At 58.6% G+C, this 16,479-nt stretch overlaps 1 protein-coding gene across 1 annotated transcript in view; it reads right to left on the bottom strand.

The window, feature by feature from the left end:
• Window positions 1-5,407: 5,407 nt before the first annotated feature.
• SLC6A17 (solute carrier family 6 member 17) overlaps window positions 5,408-16,479 on the bottom strand; it is a 39,090-nt gene continuing 28,018 nt past the window's right edge. The window contains exons 7-12 of the mRNA XM_081112326.1: window positions 13,096-13,337; window positions 12,644-12,836; window positions 11,715-11,907; window positions 11,337-11,496; window positions 9,425-9,587; window positions 5,408-8,973 (exon numbers count right to left, since the gene is read on the bottom strand). Of these exons, the coding sequence (XP_080968452.1) occupies window positions 8,605-8,973; window positions 9,425-9,587; window positions 11,337-11,496; window positions 11,715-11,907; window positions 12,644-12,836; window positions 13,096-13,337 (1,320 nt within the window). The 3' untranslated portion in view covers window positions 5,408-8,604. The remainder of the gene's footprint in view (window positions 8,974-9,424; window positions 9,588-11,336; window positions 11,497-11,714; window positions 11,908-12,643; window positions 12,837-13,095; window positions 13,338-16,479) is intronic.

The following is a 16,479-nucleotide window of genomic DNA, read 5'->3' as shown; positions in this document are numbered from 1 at the left end:
TTTTTTTTTTTTAAAAAAAGAACGAAGTCAGAAAAGCAAAATGACAATGATCTTTGACGATCTACTGATATGCAGAGGAGGTGGGTACCATCTGGACTGTAGTCAGAAACACACATTCACTGGCACCCCTTTTACATCTGGTCCCCCCACCCCTTGGGCGTGATGTCTGCATTTGAGAGCTCAGCTGCCTCTGAGTTTGCTGCGGCAAAAAAGAAAACCCCCACATGTGACTGGGAAGAGAGGGCCCGGGCCTGGCCAGAAGCCGGAGTGCGGAAGGAAGAGTCAGCGAGGAAGGGGGTGAACCGACCGCGATGAATGGCTGTGAAGTCCTATCTGGCTGGGCACCTCTCCCCCACGCCCTGTTCTTCACGCTGCCTGAACTCAGTCACCCCAGGAGCGGTGAAAGCCCACCCTACTCCTGCGTCATTTGCTCATTCAATTAGCATTTCTTGAGTGCCTACTGTGTGCCCGAAGCTGTTCCAATAAAACAAAGTACCCCCCCCCCCCCCGCAACTTGCCCTGCTAAACCTCTGCCTCTTGGAGCGTGCATTCTGCAGTGTTTGCAGATGGTGTTCCATTCCTCCAAGACGGTGGCAAGTGGGGAGACGGGTGGAGGGAGAAAGCTGCCCCCCGGGGAGAAGGAGAGGAAGAGGGGAGGTCAGAACGCTGGGGTTGAGGTAAGGGAACCCTGGAAGAGCCAAGGAAATCCGAAGGCCCCGCCTGGGAGGCGCAGCGGGAAGAGGTGCCCTGGGTGGGAGGCCCCCTGACTCGGTGCACTGATGAGCTTCTGGCTGGACTGGGGAGCTCAGCCTCACGTCACGGGCCTGCAGAGAAGGCCTCACCATTTGCTAAAGGTTTTATGCTGGAGCTCTGGGCTACCCTGTTACTGGGCCTTGCTGGAATTTTCTGGGGGACTGAGTGTGCCGCAGTTGGCATCACAGGGCTTGTCCCCCATCAGTTGTGTGTGTATGAGGTCATGCTATTTCCCCAAAGCCCAGAACCCAGGGAGGGAGGAGAGCCCCCTGCCTGCCTGCCCTGCGCGTCTACTGTGGGTGGGTGGGTGCTGCCCCCTCGTGGTGCTAGGAGACCCTGCGCCAGACCTCACAGCAGCTGGGGGCTGTGGTGGTGAGAAAAAGGGGCTAAAAGGCCCGGGTGACCCCTGATTCTGGATTTCCTGTCAATCCCAGCACCTCATGCAGCTCTGGCAGCATAACTCCCTGCTCCCTCCCCTTTCCATTCCTCCAAGACCTTGGTAACTGACAGGCGTGAGCAAGACTGCGACGCAGTCAAGTTGGACGTTCCTAAACCTGTGTTCCTCTCCCTCCATCACCCCCGTTCCTCCACCCTTGCCCCCTGGTGCTGGCTGTCTTCGGCGGTCAGGAAGGAACGTCTGTCTAGGAGCCAGTTCAGGCGGAAGTGTCAGCCACGGGCCTCCCTCACCTGGAGTGAAAGCGTGGCCAACGACTAGGGAAACGGGGTTTGGCTCCCAGGTGACACTGACGGGGCTTGTCAGCACCTGCAGCGTTTCCGGAACCCACCAGCCCAGGCCCTGGCTCTCAGAGCAGCGCGGATCCCGCCGGCGTGCGGCTCAGCTGCTTCCGGTGACAGGAGCCATCCAATCTCTTCTTTGGGCTCTGCTTGTTTCGAGGGGCTCCAGGCCGAGAAGCAGGTCCCATCTGCCAAGGCAAGGTCCTGTCCATTGGTACTCACGCCCCCCCCCTCCGCCCCCCATTGGCCAGGAGCCACCCCCTTCTCCCTCAGGTCCGGGTCAAGGAGCCAGTGTCCTTTCCCGGCCCGCCCTGCTCCCAGCCCAGTTAATTGAGTTGCTTTATCAGCCATCACCACTGAGGGGAGGGCATAGGGCCGTTCCCCTCGTGGAAGGAGAAGGGAAGGAAGGGTGAGAGGAGGCTGCCGGCCTCCAGATTGCTTATCGGTTGATTTAACCCCGCCCCTGCCCCCCCCCACCCCCCAAAAAGCCCGCAGAGACACACAGGCTCCAACCCAAATGCTGAGAGCCTTCCCAGGCCGGGTCTGGGGAGGACCAGCGTGGAGCACAGCCCATGGCCCCGTGGAGGTCAGCTGAACGCCTCTGCACAGGGCTGAAGGCAGGGTTTGGTTGCTGTGAAAACCCTAGTGAAGGTGCATTTGGGGCTCTGGGGAGCTCCAGAGATGGCCTTGATGGCCCAACTCTTGAAGGGAAAGGACCAGAAGGGTGCAGGCCACACACTCGGGCCTGGCCAGGACTCAGAGCCTTGTAAAGCGTGGACTTGGAGCCCAAGGGCTGTCAGGGGCCCGACTGCCTGCTCCCAGGCACGTTCTCCGTGAGAAGTTTCAGGCCCTGGAGCAGCAGTGAGCTCGGGGGACTGAGCTGCGCCTGGGATCGGGCTAAGGGCAGGGAGTGACACGGGACCGTGGCCTCTGGTTCATGGGAGTCACAGGGCCAGGGCCAGGGCCAGGGCCAGCTAGGTGGCCCCAGAGCCCTCCTTGCTCAGGGCTGCCGGGGTAGAGACCCAGCCTCCGTCCAGAGCGCACACACGTACCTTAGCTCAGGCCCAGCTGGCGAGACTCAGCACTCAGCATGGCTCCATCTCCATTCCTCCCACCTGGGCTAAATTCCAGCTTAGCTGGTTCATTCCATTACAGTTCATCAGTCCTGATGGACCGGCCCCTCCCGCAGTGTCCTGGGGACAGGGAGCCTCAACTGGACAGGCAGCCGAACCCTGGCTCCTTGGAGATGCTCACGAAGCCCAGGGGCAGCGTGGGGAGAACGAACACCCAGCACCCAACCGGCTCCAGCCCAGGGAGCCTCAGGGTGGCTCAGCCTCGTCTTCCTGCCCCGCGGCTGGCACTGTGCCAGGCACAGAGCAACCCCAACAAGGGTGTGTTTTTTGTTGAGGGACAGACGTCGTCTCCTCCTCATTCTCCAGGTTTCTTCCTACAGAAGACGATGTTTAAGTAAAGGACGCAATGGTGTGCCTGGCACCGTGGGTATGTGTGGCAGGACATTCCATGCCAGGTTATGAGGCCTCTGCAAGGCAGGCCCTGCCTGGTCCTTCTTTGTATGTAATTCTTCTCAGTGCTGAGCACAATCCTGGGCACTCAGAATGCTAGTTGCATGGACCCGATGAGGCAGTGGGATGCGGGGGCAGAGGGCGGGACAGCTTCACCTCTTGTCCCTTGAAATGGCCTCTTGGGCACCCTGAGCCGTCACAGAAGGAGTCTGCCCTCCGTAGATGAGCGACGCTCCCAAGGCCAGTGCGGATGCTCCTCTGGTGACACTCAGAGCCCAGCCCTGCAGCCGTTGTCCCCAGGTGCCAGCCGTCGGGATGAGCGCGAGCAAGGCTGCCGTGGACCCTCCCACCGGCACGTCTGGCCTCGGTTGACACCGGGAGAGTTGCTCAGACAAGCCCTGCCTGAATCCCTCCCTCAAAACACCATGGGTATAATAAAACGGTTGTTTTAAGCCACTAAGATTTGGGGTAACCTGAATCACAGCAATATGCATCGTCTCATTCCAATCCATTCATTTTACTTGTTTTACAGACGAGGAGATGTAAGCCCCGAGGCCTCGGTCTCCCAGGAGGCAGAGGGCCCAGCTGGCATTTGAACTTGAACGGGGGAAGTCTGGCTCCGTACTCCCTCAAACCCAAGCCGTGCTAGACTGCTTCTTAGGGGGTTGGTGTGTCCCTCCTGAGAGGAGGGTTGATATTTCAACCAAAAACATTACCTTCAACCACAGGGTTGAATAAATTTTCAAGGCGTGACATTTCCAGCACCAAGATATTCCCCGGTTAGAGAGACATGTGGGGAGGTTTGGGGTCGGTGTGGGGGAGTGGGGGGAGAAGGGGTTCCCTTCCCTTTCCCCAACTCAGGACAATGGGAATGGTTTCTTAATCCTTGTGCAGCCATAGCTGGCACAGAGCCTGTTACAGTGGATGCCTAATAAGTGTTTGTTCACCCCTGGCTGGGTAGCTCAGTTGGTTAGAGCCACGTCCCATGAGGCCAAGGTTGCTGGGTTCAATCCCTGCCTCCGCCCCGCCCCCCCAGGGCACATCCAAGAATCAACCAATAAATGCATATAAATGGAACAACAAATCGATGTTTCTCTCTATCTCCCTCCCTTTCTTCCTCTAAAAACAAAATCAGTTATAAAAATAAGTGTTTGTTCAACGAATAGACTAATCCACAAAGGAGTAAGTGACGGAGGACGAGGGGACCAAGATCTGGATAGAAAGGTTTTCCTGCCACCTGCTGGCCGTTCCTGGAACAACACCGTCTCCTCCGGCAGGAGAAGGCAATGGAGAGACCCCGGGGGGACCTTGGCTGGCAGCTCATTCCAGGCTGGAGAGGGGTGCCGTGGGGGGTGGGGGGGCCTTCCCCCTCCCCCGGAGCCAGTCTGTGCTCCTCGAGAGCGAGGCACGAAGCAGCACTTCCCCCACCCGCAGCTCCGTAGGTGCTTACTAAACACTTAAATTCATGACAAATTCCCTATTTCATCTTTACCTTCTGTTTGAAGAGAGGGGCTGCTCTCTCACGACTTAGAACGTGGCTTGCTCCAAGGAACCCTGCTGCCCCTTCCCTGGCTCTCCGGCCTGCCCAGCCCCAGCCCCTCCCTGAGGTCCCCCCCCGGCCCCCCCTGCAGAGCTCTTCCTGGCAGTAAGGCAGGGCAGGGATTTCCCCCTCAAAGCCCGGGAAGTGGACACCAAACACCATCCTCACGTCGATGGAGCCTCATGTTCCTCAAGTGGACAACCACCAAGCCGACCTTGAACAGGGCGGTCAGAACCCCAGTAGAGTCAGGTCCCTTATAGAAAGGGACACAGAGCAGTGCGTCAGGCTTCCCAGCTGCAGACATCAACCTAGGAACCGGGAGGTCACGGTTCGATGCCCAGTTAGGGCACATGCCCGGGTTGCGGGCTTGATCTCCAGTGTAGGGTGTGCAGGAGGCAGCGGATCAATGCTTCCCTCTCATCACTGATGTTTCTCCCTCTCCCTTCCTCTCTGAAATCAATACAAATATATTTTTTAAAAATTCTGTGTTCTGTTGGTTGGATTCATAGATGGGAAACCCTTGGGTATGAAGGGCCAGCTGTATATTTATTGGGAAAAACCCACGTATAAGTGGTGCCGTCAGTTCAAACCTGTGTTGTTCAAAGGTCAACTGTCTTCCTCAGACAGCTGTTGCGAACATCCCATGAGAGTGGACGTGTAGAGTCCTTGGAGCCCAATAAGGCCTGCTACAAGGGCACCTAGACAATTCTTGGAGAATAAATACATGTCCCTCCTCCTCCCCAAGTCGCAGCCAGCCAGTCACACCCACAGCTCCCACAGCATCCCATCCAAGCTTTTACCCCAACGCTGCCCCATCCCATCCCCGATCCTGGCAGGTCAGAGAGGCAAGAGGGGGTTGGTAAGAACAGACACTTTATTGCACACGATGGGGGGAGTAGAGAGGAAGGGGGCTCCAGGGTGACAATGCCTCGTCCCCTCCCCTGGGCTGAGTGGTCTTGACCTACCCAGGGCTCTGCCAGCCATGAACTTGCGCCAGGACCTAAAGTAATGCTCGCTGTCTGCACCTAGGCCTGTACCAAGCAGCACTCGGGGTGAGGGGGGACCCTGGGCCCCTGCCCCAGCTCCCAGTCGTTAGGCCTCAGGGAAGAGGCAGTAGGTCCCCAGTCTGGGGGGCCTCATGGATGCTCAGGGCGTCAGGTGCCTTCCAACAGGTTCCGTCTCTTCTCTGTGGGGAGGCAGTGGCAGGGGTGCGGCTGGTGGACGGGCAGAAGGGCGGCCCCTGCCTGTAATGCTGCAGCCCTGGGAGCACACAGCTTCTGGCTCCAGCTCACAGCCGCTGGCTCAGGAGGCGCCTCCCGGCACTAGGAAAGCAACAGTCTCTGCAGATTTATTGCTGGAGGGCAAAGCCGAGCTCAGTGGGATCAGCTCGTGCCCCACTGTCGCCCGCTCTGGGCCTGGGGCTTCAAGCTGCCTCAGCGGAGTCGGCTCCCTGAGCAAGAAGCTGGTGATCAGGCTGAGGGGCAGGGACCCGGGACTCTCTCAGGCACGCCCGCCCTGGAGTCGCCATCTCCTGCGGTGCTAGTGGGGGTTGGGGACCCTGTGCCAGGATGGAGCCCCTTCCTGCTCCCCCAGGAAGCCTAGGCTGGATCTTCCTCATCAGAGGCCCCACCTGCCCCAGCCTCGCCCACTGAGGAGCGAGCGAAGGTGTGTGTGTCAACAGCGCAGGCGACAGGCCGCAGGTCCCTCCGGAACGGTCAGGACCTCTGAGACCAATGCAGGGCAGGGCGCTATGAGGGGCCCTCTTGGGGAGGGGGGTGTCTCACCCGCTTAAGAAGCCTGGACTTTTGTCAGGACGAAGAGCTTGTGACTCCCGTGGAGACAGCGAGAAGGTGACTGGAAAATGAATCGGGGGGCTCCATCCCCAAGGCCCCTCCTTCCTGCCGTGTCTGGGAGCCCAGTGGTGGCACCAGCAAGGATCGCCCGCTTTCCCCACAGCAGGGGCTTCCTGCAGCCCCAGGGGCCTGGCTGAGAGGAGGAGGGGGAGCAGGGAGGGTAGCGGGGTCTTCAGGACATGGGGGACACTGGGGTTCACAAATCAGCACCCACACACACCCACACCCACGTATGTGCACACATCACACACATACACGCACGCACACCAAGCTCTGCGCCCTACGACTAACACAGCAGAGAGAGAGCCGGACAGGCCAGCCCGCAGGGACCACGCCCCTGTCCCAGGCTGGCGGGCTGGGGCCTGGCCCCGCCACAAGCTACAAAATTAAAAATATATCAAATATACAATGAAAATAGATCTGTGCAGCACTGAGGGTGAAAATAGTCCGGCAGCCACAGTACATTGGGTTGTCCTTTAACAGCATTTACACCCACATGTACAGATTGCATATACAATAGAAATAGAATACACAGATAGTATATATAGCATGTCTCCCCCGGGCCTTGCTCTTCCTGCTGCTGAGCTGGTGGGACTAGGCATGGGGCCCGGTAGGAGGTGGTGTCAGGGGAGGGGCCTAAGGCGGCCCATTATGCCCCAAAGGCTCATGTCTCTGGGGAGACGTGGGCCTCCTGCTCCCCTCACTGGAAGGGCAGGGAGGCTGAGAGGCCAGAAAGGGGAGGAGGGCGGGGCGAGTAATGGAGATTGTGGGCCGGGGGGATGGATCCCCAGGCAAGAGGGGGGCACAAGAAACTAAGGGGCCAAGGAGGGAACCTGAGCCTAGTCTGTCTTCCCCTTGTCCCCCAGGGCTGAGAGCAGTCAGAGTCACAGAACCTTCTGTCATGGCGCCCAGGCCTGGGCCCTCCCTGCCCACCTCAGCTCTCAGAGAGGTTTGCTGTCCCAGCCAGTTTCCCTTCCTTCCTATCTTCCATCCATCCATCCATCCTTCCATTGGCCTATCCATCCATCCACTCATCCACTCATCCACCCATCATCCACCCATCCATCATCTATCCATCCATCCTTCCCTTGGTCCATCTATCCATCCATCCATCATCTATCCATCCATCCTTCCTTCCATTGGCCCATCCATCACTCTGCAGGCAGTTGTTCTCTGGTCAGGTTCTATTCCAGGGTAGGCGGAAGGGAAGAGTGGGGGTGGGACGCAGACACCTAGCCCCTCCCCTTGGCTGCCTTCAGCGTCCACAGCACTGTCTGTGGCCCCGACCGCCATGGACTGGGTAGCCGTGCTTACATTACAGAGGGGGAGTGGCAGCCCAAAAGGGCAGTGGAATGATCCCTTTCCCAGGTGCCAGGCTTCCTGGACAAGGGCCCTGAACTCCAGGAACCCCGTTCCAGGGAGAAGCTGCCACTAGAGAGAAAGTTGGGTCCCAGGTGAGAGGAGGGGATGTGCTTTGCAATTGTGCTCCAAACCACCCGAATTGTGCTGTGGACAAGTGTGCTCTGGGACTCAAGGAAAAGGCAGAGGCCACCACTCGGCTCCAGGATGGGGCGGGGAGGGGAGGGGACAGGGAGATGCTAAGCCCCAGTGGAGGCATGAAGGGTTCAGACCTAGGCATGGCCCTCCCAGGCAAGATGCAGGAGCACCTCCCACCACCCAGGCCTGGCCTAGGACATCGGAGACCCCACCTAGAGGTGGGGGTGGAGGGGCCCCCACCCCTCTGCTGCCCGGGCACCATCTGCCTCACACGGAGGAGCCCCACCCCAAGCTGAGCCCTGGGTCCTGGCACATCCGTCCCATCCCCCGCCCTCAACCAGGCAGCCTCTGGGATACCCCGCCCAACCCCGGTGGCTGTCACCACCCCACCACCTGGCAGCACAGAGGGCTCTGAGACCAGGATCTGCAGGCAGCAGGTTAGGGGGAGAGAAGGGAGGGGTGACCCTGAAAGTGGCCCCTGGGAGCCTCCCCTGTACGGGAGTCAGAACTTCTGGGCTGTTCCAGTTACTCGGCTGCCACGCGGTGATGGGATCTCGGAGGGTTAGATGGTGCAGCCCCCGCTCAGGCCTGGGGTGCAGAACGGGCTGGGGGATGAGGCAGGGCAGCACCTCTCCTGGAGGAGGGCCAGGCAGGGCGGGGCTGGCTGGGAGGGGGCGAGGGGCGGGCGTGGTGGGGGCGGTGGTCACAGCTCCGATTCCGGGGTGCTGGCCAGGAGGTAGCCGCTCCCATAGCGTCCGTTGGGGTTGCCGCTGGGCTCCAGGGGCGACGTGCTGCCGGGCCCCAGGTAGGAGCGGTGGGTGGGCATGGGGGAGGGTGCCTCGCTGGGCACCTTGCTGAGGATGAAGCGGGTCTCGTCGTTCTCCTCCAGGTTGGAGATGTCCTTCATCATGCGGCCCTTCTTGTAGGACACGGACAGGGTGTTGGAGCCGTCGGACAGCAGGTGGAAGTGCCTCAGGACGAACACCACGGGGATGGGCAGGGTCGCCACGACGATGAGGATGATGAGGAGCGCCATGGCCCAGTCGGGGAAGTACAGGTAGCGCTCGGCAGCCTGGGGGTGGGCGGGGGTGAGGGCCGGTGCCTGGCACTGCCACCCCTCACCCGCACAGGGCCCCTCTTCCGCCCTCTCCCCACCCACCACCATCTGGCACCAGCAGAGATGAAGGGCAGCAGGGACTGCTACTTGAGGTAGCCGGTCATCTGCACCCCAGTTTCTGCACTTGTACAAAGGTAGGTGAGTCCACTCCACACCAGGGCGAGAAAGCACGGGTCAGAAAGAGGGACAAGGGCGTTAGCCTTTCGACCCTCGTGTCCCTGTCTGTACCACAGGGACGATACCGCCTCGCCCTGGGTTGTTGGAAAGGTTACAGTCCGGTGTGCAACGGCCCCAGCAGGGCCGGGCACATAGCAATTGCCCCACTAGGATTGGTCTCTATCACCTGTTGCATTAAAGGCCTGGGAAGGCCCCCATGTCCCCGGGGCCCCGGGCTGCCACCCCTCACCTCCTCTTTGATCCAGGCGCTGTAACCTGGGGGCGTGACCCCCAGCTGGATGATGCTGGCCGTGGTGAGCACAGCCATGCACAGGGGAGACACGAACTTCCACATGTAGAAATAGAAGCGGTAGGGCCGGAAGCCCAGCATCTCCGTCAGCTCCTGCATGAACCTGCCAGGGGCAGCAGAGGGCCGGAAGCTGGCACCCCCACTGTGCCTGCGTCTTCCTCCACAGCCTCCTCCTCCAGGAAGCCTTCTCTGACCATCCCACCCATTCTTCACATTCAGCGCTCCTGGTATATCATCTGTGGCCGCTGGCCTCGGGACAGGCTCTGCCGTCTTCCGCTAAGATCCTCTGACTACATCAAATCACACCCACCCAGGATATAATACAACCCGCAGGACACACTCTGCCTGGCAGGCGGCACCAGAGGGCTTCGTGCTCTGGGCAGCACCCACCCCAACTCGCACTGGCCTGGCTCTAGGCTCCCCCTGCTGGAAAAGAGGGGGAAGTGCGCTTCCCTGGTGTCCAGAGGCTGCCCTGACTAGGGGTTTCTAACTACAGTGCCTGTGGGTGGAATTCTGGGGGGGCTCGCAGACTGTGCCCACGAATGGCATTTAAAAAATCACCTCTACCTCAATAACACCTAGCCGAAATCCTGCATTTCCTCCTATTACAAACGCAGACAAGCACAGCAGTGTTAACCGTTCCCGGGACTGCCAGCAACTGATTACATCTCAGATATGCTCCTGTCACATTACAACTGAAGAGACCTCCTAAGATCACTTCTGCTCACAGCTGCTCCAGAGTTACCATGGCCACGAAACCCACAGCCAGACCTTACGATGTAATGCAGTAAAAATAAAGTCAGAGCCCGCCTGGTAGGAACCAGGAGGTCACGGTTCAATTCCTGGCCAGGGCACATGTCCAGGTTGTAGGCTTGATCCCCAGTGTCGGGCCTGAGGAGGCAGCCGATCAATGGTTCTCTCTCATCATTGATGTTTCTATCTCTCTCCCTCTCCCTTCCTCTCTGAGATCAATAGAAACATATTTTAAAAAATAAAGTACACAGGTATCACATCTCAGATTTGAAACAGTATTTTGCTAATTGTCAATATAACGAGTTGCCTGTACAATGCTCTCTATTTTATCATGTGCATTTAAAATAGCGTTCCGAGACGGGCACGGGCGCTTCCCCAGGCTGCCGAGGTCAGCACCTCTGAGCAGCGTGTCCCAGCCCTGCTCACGGCTGCGCCCTGCCTTGTCACCGCCCGCTGCCCTGTCCCAGGAAGCGGGTGGCTGGATCAGCGACAGTGAGAGAGCCCGATTCTAAGGCCAGGTCCAGACATCGGGGAGGGGAGGGGAGGGGAGGGCCGAGCAGGTTAGTGGAGCCCTGACCTTGCTGAGCAAGTGAGGGGAACCGGTCGCAGGGCTTTCTGGGAGTACAGATTGGCCCTCATAAGCCATGAGGCCCGGGGCTGTCCTTGGCTCAGGCCACAAGACCTAATCCCTTCTTATTGCTGAATTCTCTCACCCAAACGGAGGGCCCAAACCACGCCCTGCCTCACACCCTGTGTAAATAGCCTTAACGCCGAGTAGGGCTGCTGAAGTCCATGAGTGCGGAGGGCAGGGGCCCCTGTACACCCACTAGGTGCTTACGCTGCACTGAATTCTGAGGAGCTGGTACCCAGGAAAGGTGCTGTGAGCATCAAGGCAGTTTAGGGTGACGATGGGACCTGAACCCAGGAGACTCCCGCCCGCAGCCTGAGCAGCGCTGCCCTCTCTGCGTCCCAGCCTCTACATGATCTGCAGGAGCACCTCCGGCTCTGGCTTCCTGACTCTGGGACCCCGGCCCCTTGGGGCCGTGGGAAACAGCGCTCCCAGGAGAGCCACTCCTGCCCCCGCCCCCACGCCCCTTACTTCTTGGTCCCGTAGATCCAGGCCACAGCGATGTTCTCGAGGATGACGATGACGGTGAGCGGCAGGGTGGCCGAGTAGTCGTCAAACATGGTGACAAAGTAGTTTCCCGAGCGCTGGACGAACAACAGCCCCACGAAGAATGCAAAGACACAGCAGCCCACTACAGAGAGCCGGAGGCCGGTGTGGGGGCAGGGGTGCGGTGGGCGGGCCCGGGGCTCTTGGGGGCACCCAGGCCCCCCCAACGCCCACTCCCCAGGCCTACAGCCCACCCTGCAGCAGGCCCAGCCCTGTGGGTCAGGAATGAGTCCGAACCCAGGGTTTCTCCGTCAGAGCCACACCCCGTCATGCCCGCAGGCGGGGGAGGCTGCCAGGAGGTACCTGTGAACATCTCCTTGGGCACCTTGAAGGTGTCGATGATGGGCGTGGTGATGCCCGCCATGGTTCCGATCATACTGCCCAGGCCCAGGTTGATGAGCATCAGGAAGAACATGACGGACCAGAACGGGGAGGCGGGGAAGTGCGTCATGGCCTCGGTGAAGGCGATGAAGGCCAGGCCTGTGCCCTGCACGGACTGCGGGTGCGGGCGGAGGGAGGGCCAGGCCTCAGTGAGGGCCCTCGCCCACCCTGGGAGCCCCTCAGAGCTTTAGGATTGACTCTTCCCTCTCCCCAAGGGTCCCCACCCCCACCTACATCCCGCTGCTTTGGCCAGCGGGGCTCAGGTTTGAGTTTGCATCAGAATCCTGCCCCCACCAAGGCAGTAAAACACCAACCAGTTCAGGAGTTCAGCGGTGGGGTCTGGAATCTGCAAGGTGTACAAGGACCCCAGGTAATTCAGATGAAGACGCTCCCTTTTAGCAACACACCCAGCTCAAGACTCTCCTCCTCCAAGAAGCCTTCCCTGATTGCTCCCAGCTCTGAACTCCAGACCTGAATGCAGTGATCTCAGCCCGCCTGCCTCATGATCACAGTGGAGCCTTTAAAAACACCGATGCGTGGCTCACCCCAGGGACAATGATTTGATTGGTCGGGAGGTAAAGCTGGGTATCAGGGTTTTATAAAACCCCAGGCAACGCTGATGGGCAGGAGCGGTACAGGACAACTGCAGTAACGCTGGGCCCCTGCTCACCAGGGCTCAGCTGACCTCAGGGCAGGGGTCTGAACTGATACCTTTCCTCTCTCCCTCTCTGGACACATGAAAATAAGGTCCTTGCTTATCAAGTAAATGAATGGGTCCCTGGTGGCTTTCTGGAGCCCGCACCCAAGCCCCAGCCACCCCTGGCCTGTGTGCCTCCCAGCCCGTCCCACACCTTGTCCAGCTCGTCCTCCAGCACGCAGGGGTCCAGGCCCAGGGCTGAGAAATGGTCCTCCTTCACGGTCATGATGACCTTGTACATCTCCGAGTAGTCCTTGGTGGTCAGGTGGGAGAAATTGACGTGGGGAGGGATGAGGTCCTGGCTCAGGACGTTGGTGTGGAGGTACCCCAGGATTTTCTCAGCATTCCTGCAGCACAAAGGGGAGGAGATGAGGTAAAAAGGCAGCGGTGAGCACGAACCTGGGGGCACCTCCTGGCACCCAGGTGGGACCCGCTGGCCATCAGCAGAGGCATCTGTGAATCTGCCCCTGTGGTCCGGGCTGGGATGGAGAGCTCCCCTGATCTCCATCCTCAGCCCAGGGACAGGGACTCCCCACCCATGGCCCGCCTGCCCCTCCCGGGGAGGGTGGACAGGGAGGAGAAAGGGCAGGAGGAGGCGCCACCTACTCAACCACGCATTTCTCATTCATGATGTTGGCCTTGAAGCCCAGCACAGCGAACACCACGAGGGTGGCCAGCACCGAGGTGAAGAAGTTGATCAAGGCCACCAGGGCGGCGTCGAAGTGGCAGTTGTTGTCCTGCTTGTTGTAGCTGGAGAAGGCGATGACGCCCCCGAAACCCAGCCCCAGGGCGAAGAAGACCTGCGTGGCCGCCTCCCGCCACACCTGCGGGTCCAGCATCTTGTCCAGCTATGCGGGAGGGGACCGTGGCACCGGAAGAAAGGAGACACACAGTAACGGTTTCATTCAAGTGCAAGGGAGTTCCCACCAACCCCCCTTTCCGCAGCCTCGGCGGAGTGCAGAGGCCCCGAGGCGCAGTGGGGAAGAGGGGAGCTGTGTGACCTGGGGCATGTCCCCTCACCCCCTGGAACGGTGTCGCCGGTGACACGCAGATCCAGGCGCCTGTTGGTAAAGGCTCACTGTCGGGCTGAGGCAGGACAGAACGGACGCACACACGTGCACAGTCGGTTCCCTGCCCATTTTAACTGCGATCACAGCTTACCACGGGGCTATCTCGTGAAGGAGCATCTCCAGGGCCATCAGACATGGTGTGCAGTGCATGACTCTAGGGCAGGGGTGGGCAAACTTTTTGACTCTAGGGCCACAATGGGTTCTTAAACTGGACCGGAGGGCCGGAACAAAAGCATGGATGGAGTGTTTGTGTGAACTAATATAAATTCAAAGTAAACATCATTACATAAAAGGGTACGGTCCTTTTTTGTTGTTGTTTTATTCTTTTCAAACGGGCCAGATCCGGCCCGCGGGCCGTAGTTTGCCCACGGCTGCTCTAGGGAGTGCCACTCACTTAGACTAGAGTGTGAATGGTGCCTCCTAGAGTTGTCCAGTGTGCAGCCTGAGAACTGCGAACATCCAGGTCTCCCTGAGACCTCCTCCACCTCAAACCATAAACAAAGACACCACCGTCTTCCTCCTGCCCACCTGCTCTCCCTGGTCCCAGAAAGAAAAGGTTCACTCATACACACCTACATGCCCCAGGTCACAGAGGAACCCACCCCGCTCACCCAACCTGAGGCACAGATCTAAGACCCTTCCAGAGAGGGGCAGCCCCTGCCTGACCCCATCTGCTCTCAGGCCGGTCAGGAGGCTGAGCCACACAGTCTGCTCTCAAGCTTGTCGGAGGCTGAGCCACACAGCATGTAGACGGCCTGGGGCAATTTCCCACGCCTTTTCACATCCCGTCTCCTCTGTTACGCAAAGCAGGGACCCAGCTGGACCCAGCACAGGGCGTCAGAGTCAGACAGACGCAGCTCTGACTCTGACGCCCACCCTCACTGGCCGAGAGGACTTGGCAAGTGGTAGTGCCTGTTTCTTGAGCCTCAGTTTCCTTATCTGAAAAGCGGGAATAATAGTAGAGTCTCCCTCCCAGAGTGGCTGTGAGAACCAAATGTACAGCCAGCAGTCACGCCTGGCACGCAGTAGCATTTGATCCAGCAAATGCCTCCGACCTGGTACAGACAGAGAAGTCTGGGGGGCGGGGGCGGGGGCGGGGATTACTGAGAGAGTCAACTGAGGCCCAAGGTGAAATGAGTTGCTCGCCGTAATGCAGCTCACTCGTCGGGGCAGAGGAGTTTCTAACATATAGACCACCGCCCGCCAGGCCATGGTGCCCTCCTCCCACCGCCTCCTGACTCTGACTAAGGCGGCTGTAAAGCAGGAGGCGAGATCACCTGCTGGGGCCCGGTGGGCTGGGAGGGCGGGCTGAACGTGCAGACAGGTGGACGCGGTGTCCGTTGGTCCCAGCACGGAGAGCGAGACCACCGGAGAAATGGAGCAGGCCGCCTGCATTCCAACAGTGATCCAGGCCCACGCTTCCTTACCGACACACCCGGGGCCAGCCTGGTTTGGGAACTCAGGGTTTCGTTTCTAATTCTAGTGTCAAAAGGCAATACGGGGCGTATGCCACAGAGCTACATGCTACCCTGAGCGGGCCTGGGACAAACGTGTAATCAAATGCATTCGTGTTTCTGCCGCAGAAGATGGCAGTTCACACCAGCGCATCCGTGAGGACTATAAATAGCCTCCCAGCTGTGCAGGTCATTTTGCCACAAGATGAGTTCCCTCCCAGAGAAAGAAAATCACTTCTGTTTTCCAGGGCTATTTGGGTTCGGGCATTGTGAATAAGGAACTGGGGCCTAGCCACGCTCCTAATAGAAATGTGAAGATTAGAAAAAAGAAAAACATAGTCATCCTCCCTTATCTGTGGTTTTGCTGTCCATGGTTTTAGCTGCCTATGGTCAACTGCAGTTCAAAAATATTAAATGGAAAGTTCCAGAAATAAACGATTCATAAGTTTTAAATTGTGCCCCAACCCGGCCAGTATGGCTCAGAGATTGAGCGGCAACCTATGAACCAGGAGGTCACGGTTCAACTTCCGGTCAGGGCACATGCCCGGGTTGTGGGCTCCAAACAGATCAATGATTCTCTCTCATCATTGATGTTTCTATCTCCTCTTCTTTCCTCTCTGAAATCAATAAAAATATATTTTAAAATAATAATAATAAATAAGAAAAGTAAATTGTGCACCATTCTTCGAAAGCACCATGATCTCCTACCTGTGGTCTTTGCCCAGGCTGTTCTCTCTGCCTGGAATTTCCTTCCTCCTACTCATTTTTTGGTGAACTCCTATTTATATCTCAAAACCCAGCACAAATATCACCTCCGCTCTGAAGCTTTTCCTGCCGGCCTCTAGCAGAGCTAGTCATGGTCCTCAGCTCTCACAGCCCGCAGTAACACCGGAATTACTGGTGTGTGCGTCATCTTCCTTTCTACACTTTGTGCTTCTGAGGGATGGAGCCCACTTGCTGTCTTTGCATGAGCAGTGCCTGGCACATGGAAGGGGGCGGGCAGACAGACAGACAGGCAGGCAAAGCTGACCTGTGTTCTAAGGTGACCTGAGCTGGAGGCTTGCTGTTCCTTGAACCTGAAGGGGCTCTTTCAGGATTGCTGGGTGATGGCACATGATTTCAACAAGGTCCCGATCACAGTGTCCACAGAGAGTGAACCCAAGGCCTGGCCTTAGGAAGCTCAGTGTCCTTTCGGGACGTCAGAGTGTGACTGCAGGAGGGGAGGTGGGAACCGGGCTTCCCCACCAAAGACGAGGCTCACACCCTTTTCGGGGTGCCTCCCCCGGAGCAACAGCTTCCCGTCACTTCCTTGGCACAATGGCTGAGTCACTGCCTCGCGCAGGGAACAAGGTGTTCGTGGCATTTGGCTCAGCGGCACGAAGATGCTTTTTGAATCCACAAGCAGCTGCCGAGTGCCCAGCCCGAGCAGCTCGTGACGGGAGCCGACGTCCTTGTTCCCTGGCCCT

This window comes from Myotis nattereri, assembly GCF_964212035.1.
Source record: "Myotis nattereri genome assembly, chromosome: 18".
NCBI lineage: Eukaryota > Metazoa > Chordata > Mammalia > Chiroptera > Vespertilionidae > Myotis > Myotis nattereri.
This window is presented reverse-complemented; position numbering and strand designations above follow the sequence as displayed.